Source organism: Benincasa hispida, chromosome 12, assembly GCF_027475165.1.
Source record: "Benincasa hispida cultivar pf3 chromosome 12, pf3_genome.v1.1, whole genome shotgun sequence".
NCBI classification, from domain to species: domain Eukaryota; kingdom Viridiplantae; phylum Streptophyta; class Magnoliopsida; order Cucurbitales; family Cucurbitaceae; genus Benincasa; species Benincasa hispida.
In genome coordinates this window covers 60,788,206-60,794,526 of record NC_143489.1, presented here as the reverse complement: position 1 = coordinate 60,794,526, position 6,321 = coordinate 60,788,206, and the positions used below count along the sequence as shown (strand labels likewise).

Genomic DNA, 6,321 nt, shown 5'->3' with positions numbered 1-6,321 from the left:
TAATTTTTTTCTTCCCATTCTTTACTTTTATTTGTGTCAAATCTTTCAAATTTAAACTTTATCATAAGCATTATTCATTAAAAAAATGTTATCTTTCCATTAAAAATTATATGTTTAAGAAAATTTCTATCACAACCAACAATTTTCATATGAATGACAATATTTCATCAATTAAACTTAATCAATCAAAATTTAAATTTTATCATAAAATTGTTATAAACATTTTAAGCCATGTGTATCACCATCTCATTTAAAGATATGTGACACAGTTACAACCATCAAATAATATAATAATTCATCTTGAAAAATAACGATGATGTGCAATTTAAGGTACACCTAAATACATACATTCCCCATTCTGTACATAGTAGGAAAAAATCAATTTTACAAAAAGAAAAATTTTGCCAAATCATAGATTTTTAATGGATGTTATCACAACTGCACAATTGATAGGTGTAGGTTCATTTGAATGGCCTTTAAATAACCTACCCCAACACATGCCAAAAACCTCAAGATAATACGTTATGAATTTTATTCTCATGGCTCTCTCGATTCTTAAAGTCCCTATTCTCTTCTTCTTTATCTTCACATCCATTCCTTCCATCTCTTCTCATCCTTTCAACCCTCTATCTCCACTTGAGATTCAAACCGTCACCTCCACAATAAAATCCAAATTCAACAACATCAACCGTGCCCTCACTTTTCACTACGTCGGCGTCGACGAGCCAAACAAACCCGCTGTCCTCTCATGGCTCGCGAATCCACGTTCCCCACCTCCGCCACGTCAAGCTTTTGTCGTCGTACGAGCAAACAAGCAAACTCACGAGTTTGTCGTGAGCCTAGCCAATGGCAAAGGCTCAATAATATCGGAGCATGTGTACCAAGGTACGGGTTTTCCAACACTAACCCTAGAAGAACAGTCAGAAGCGATTGAGTTATCGCTCAAACACCCACCTTTGATCAAGTCAATTGAGAAAAGAGGGTTGAATTTTTCGGATGTTGTGGGGTCTGTTTTTACAATTGGGTGGTACGGACAGGCCCAAAGTGAGACGAAAAGGGTTGTGAAGGTGTTGTTTTTCTATAAGGAATCAACGGTGAATGTTTGGTTGAGGCCAATTGAGGGTGTTGAAACGACGGTGGATCTTGATGATATGGTGTTGACGGAATTTCAAGACCTTCAAGTTTCTGTTATGCCTAAGAGTGAGGGAACGGAGTACCAAGCTTCTACTATGCGGCCGCCGTTCGTGGCGGCGACTAACCGGATTGATGTTCATCAGCCGCTTGGTCCTAGCTTTGTGGTTGGAGGACACACTGTCAGGTAATTTTTTTAAGGAGAAAAATAGACTTTTATTTAGTAACATTTAAAGGTGTGTTTGAACTTTGAAAAAACATCATTCTTTTTCATTTTTGTTTTTGTCGTTAGTTTTCTATTATTGTAGTAGAAACAAAAAGCCTAACACTATATTTTTTCCCCCTTTTAAGGCCACTTATTTACCACTGATGCACAGGGGACAAATCTTGAAATTGGTTTTTTTTTTTTTTTAATTAAATTATACAAAATACTTCTATATTTTATACTTTATGTAAAAAATACCATTACATTTTAAAAATAATCTTAAACTTTGAAAATGAATTAAAAAAAATAACCATACCGTTAGATGGAAACCGTTCGTATTTTGTGGAAAATATATCTAAACATTTGAAGTTTTAAAAAAATACCCTTAAACTTAAAAAAAAAAAAAAATTAAAAATATCGTTAGTGTTAGTATATGAAAAATTATTAATATTGTTTTACTTCTCTATTTTTCATCATTTTTCTTACCTCTCTTCTTCAATATTCTCTTACTTCTTTTTTTTTTCAATTAATTGTTTGACGTTTTTTAATTTAAAAAATAATAAATAAATAAATAAAATTGTTCACAATTAAGGTGTGTGGACTAAACAAGAAGAAATGAGAATAATGGAAGCACCAAGGTATTTTATGACTTAAATATTTTAACAAAGTCATACTTTAGTAGTTGAGTCTGTGTATTAATATCCAAATATTTTTTTTTATTTAACTAATTGTCGTTTTGGTATGTTTTAAGGGGAGATCTTGATTTTGAAAATTTGTGAGATTATGTGGAGTTTAATGTTTTAACTTAGAGTTTTGGTTGCTTAGAAAATTGGTGTAGAAATTGAAAAAATCAAAGAAAATATATATATCAAAAAATAAATCAGGATATCTATATAATTTATTTTAGAACTTAAGAAAACTTCAAATAGATTGAGCACTATACTAACAATAGGAGCATTTTTATTTTTGAAATTTTATAGTTATCTTTGCAATGAAATATTAATGGTTTTTGTTCACATATAAACAATAAGTGGATTTTGAACTTTTTTGAAATTTAAGGGTATTTTTTAAACTTTTTGAACTTCTGATGTATTTTGAAACAAAATATTAATGGTGTCCATCAAAACTAACGGTAAGGGTATTTTTTAAAAAAACTTTTTCGAAAGTTTAAGGGTATGTTTTGAAACTTTTGAAAATTCAAAGATATTTTTAACACAAAATTCAAAGTTCAAGGATATTTTTTTATAATTTAGTCTTTATATTTAGTTCAAGGATATTTTTTTATAATTTAGTCTTTATGTTTTTTTATTATCACTATTTTGAGTTCAACCATTTGAGGTGAAAAATTAAGTTTCTCGGGTTGGCAAGCACATTTTGTTTTATGTTTTCAAACTATCTTTAAATGCAGAATTATATTAAATAAAGATAATAACATATAAAAATACGTTATGTCATGTTATAAACTCAATTCATGTTCTTTAGAAATTAAAATAGACATTAAGTTATGTATTTTAAATTATATAATATTACAAAATAATAATTATACATTTTTTTAAACATAAAACGTATTCATAAATAAATTAATAATATTTTAGTATCAAGTGAGTAACTATAACTAGTTTTATGATTTATAAATATAATATCAAATATATTTTAAATAATGATTTATATTAGATTCCAATTATTTAATTGCTAATGAACATTTATCTGAAAATATAAAATATAACTTTATTTTCATTGAATCCCATATTTTTAAATTTCTATTTCAAGGCACCCTACCAAATATGTCCTAAATTATTTATCTTTAAGTTCAATAATAATGTCCAAGAAAAAAATCTTGGATTTTTTTTTTCTAAATAAAAATGTTCTCGGAACAACAACATTATTTTAGTTTTAGTTCAACAAGATATAGAGAGATAAAATTAAAGGTTTTGAAATAGTTCAAAGACATATAAATACATCATAATCGTCAATCTAAAAACAAATTACAATCTCCATTGATATAGTTAAATTTACCATTATCCATTAACTTAAATTTTTGAGTCGATGGGTGATTAACATAGTATCGGTCTTTTTATTCTCGCTCGTAAGTGCATAGAGTAACAAACCTAAAACATAACTCAATTTGTTTAAGTATATACTATCGACCAAGAGTTTTTAATCTTCACCTGGTGAATTAAGATGTTTAAGTATTTATATAATTAAATTTACTATAATCAATTTAAGTTTTTGAGTTGGTCGGTGATTTAACCCGTTTAAAACATTGATTTCTTAACAGTTGGGCGAACTGGGATTTTCACCTGAGCTTCGATATGCGAGTGGGAGTCATAATATCAATGGCATCTATATACGACATCGACCAACAGAAAAAACGACAAGTTCTATACCGAGGCCACATCTCAGAGCTATTCGTACCGTACCAAGATCCGACAGTGGAGTGGTATTACCGAACGTTTATGGACGCTGGAGAATTTGGGATGGGGTCGTCAGCGGTGGCGCTCAAGCCCTTCCACGACTGTCCTCCTAATGCCGTGTTCTTCGACGCCTTCCATGGCGGCCAAGATGGAAAGCCGGTGAAGTTGGAGAATGCGTATTGTATGTTTGAGAAATATGCCGGAGACATTGCTTGGCGCCACACTGAGAGTGTAATTCCTGGAGAATTGGTAATTTTTATTTTTAAATTTTAATAAAAAAAAAAAGAAAGAACATTTTAAAAGGTGTTTAATTTGATTTTTCTTTTTTAGGAATATTTAATTTGATATATGAAAATATTGTGTAAATAAATATAATTTGAATTTCAGATAAGAGAAGTGAGGCGGGAGGTGAGCTTGGTGATAAGGACAATAACGGTGATTGGGAACTATGATTACATATTGGATTGGGAGCTCAAAAAATGTGGCACCATCAAACTTTCGGTAATACTAATACATTACAACTACTTTTTGTTTCTAAAATTTTAGGCTTCTCAATCAGTTCACATGAAAGATCCGTTGTGTCTCTTGAAATTTCAATAACTATTTGTTTCTTGAAAATTAATATTACAAATAAAAACTAAAATATTGATATTGACATCATTGGAGATATTTTAATTTTCCAGATATATTGATGGATATATCGATAAAACATTTATATCAACAGATATTGAAGATATCAATGTTGGACCCTTCGATTTAAAGACATATCAATGGATATTTCAATCATTGTTTATAAATGTTATTTCCAGCTATAAGCTACTTTACATTTTTTTTTTTCTGGGTTTCTTCTTTCACAGGTGAGTTTAACAGGAATCATGGAAGGAAAAACGACACCGTACAAGCACGAAAGCGAGGTAAATGAGGAAATCTATGGCCTACTAGTAGCCCCAAACACAATTGGCATAAACCACGACCATTTCATAACATATTATCTAGATCTGGACATCGACGGCCAGGAAAATTCCTTTGTTAAAACTAAATTGAAGAGTTTTAAAACCGACGGCTCGACGCCGAGGAAGAGCTACTGGTCGGTGGTGAAGGAAGAGATAGAGAAGGAGCTCGATGCTAGACTCCAACTGACCGAACCAATGGAGTTGCACATTGTGAACCCAAATAAGAAAACTGCAGTGGGGAACAAAGTCGGGTAAGTTAAATCACCACTGAATCCAAAATTTTATTTTGTTTCCTAACTATTTCATTTGTAGAGTTATAGTAGTATTGTATTTTTACCAAAGGAAAAAATTTTATGTTGGTAAATTCTATACGACTGCTTTAAACTTTTGACAAATGAGAGAAAGAATTCAAAAAGTAAAGATTAAAAAAGTTTTACTTTTCGACAAGTTGCAAAAACTATGACTCAAATGTGGTGATAGTTGCAATTACACTGTTGAACTTTTGATTGTATAAATTGGACCCTCAAACTTTTATAAGTATTACAAGATAACATTTTTGCTTTTATAAACTTAATATTTACACATTACAAAAAATAAAATGATATCCAATGAAATCCAAGTTGATGATTGTTTATATATATGTTTTTAAATTTTTATTAGGTATCGTTTAATTCCGGGACCGATGGCTATTCCTTTGCTTTCAGAGGATGATTATCCACAAATTCGAGGATCACTTTGTGATTATGATATATGGGTTACACCTTATAATCAATCTGAAAAATGGGCTGGTGGCATGTACGTCGATCGTGGACATGGTGACAAGACCCTTACATTTTTAACACAACGGTATCGTATCGACTTCAATTATTATTATTATTATTATTAATTAATTAATTAATTAATTTTGAAAAATAATATAACCAAGTAGTGTGTATAATAATTTGGGGAGGACAGGAATAGGGACATCAACAACAAGGATATTGTGTTGTGGCACACAATAGGGTTCCACCATCATCCAAGTCAAGATGAATTTCCAATAATGCCCACTCTCACTGGAGGCTTCGAACTTCGACCTACAAATTTCTTTGAAAGAAATCCTATTCTCAAAATGAAGCCTCAATAAATGTATTAAATAATCCTTCTCAAACCTCAAAACGACATCCAATTTCATGTACTACTCTTGCGTTTTGAGGAATTTCTAGCTACCCTTTCATTTTCCTTTGTTATAATAAATTATCTATTTTTGAGGATAATGAATATGAAATCCAGATTAATTATCTCTACCATCATGGATTTTACTTATATTGAAGTATGACAATAACTAGGAGAATTTATCTAATTTTATAATATACAAGACAATGCCTTAACAAGTTTTATTCTTGAATGATTAGAATAATATACTGTATTCAACCATGATTAATAGTTAAAATTCTATAATTAGTTTCTTTTTCTTTTTTTTTTTCCTTTTTTTCTTTTTTTTTTTAAGAAAAACACGTAAAATAAAATGGAAACATATATAAAATAACTAGTTAATGGGATGACTTTCTCCATTTGAATAATATAGCTCAATTAGTTAAGAAATTAAATCTTGACAAGGAGCGGAGTTAGTTTTATATCT

At 30.0% G+C, this 6,321-nt stretch overlaps 1 protein-coding gene across 2 annotated transcripts; it reads left to right on the top strand.

Moving 5' to 3' along the window:
• The first annotated feature begins 498 nt into the window (after positions 1 to 498).
• LOC120068127 (amine oxidase [copper-containing] alpha 3, peroxisomal-like) lies at positions 499 to 5,986 on the top strand. 2 transcript variants are annotated; one of them, XM_090307906.1, is made up of 6 exons: positions 500 to 1,318; positions 3,615 to 3,999; positions 4,138 to 4,251; positions 4,608 to 4,954; positions 5,364 to 5,549; positions 5,658 to 5,986. In XM_090307906.1, exons 1-6 carry the CDS (start codon positions 525 to 527, stop codon positions 5,824 to 5,826), a joined length of 1,995 nt encoding a protein of 664 aa, XP_090164032.1. In that variant the 5' UTR covers positions 500 to 524; the 3' UTR covers positions 5,827 to 5,986. The 2 variants fall into 2 exon arrangements, with proteins under 2 accessions (XP_090164033.1, XP_090164032.1); XM_090307907.1 differs by lacking the exon at positions 5,658 to 5,986 and having other exon boundaries at positions 499 to 1,318; positions 5,408 to 5,548.
• The last annotated feature ends 335 nt before the right edge of the window (positions 5,987 to 6,321 follow it).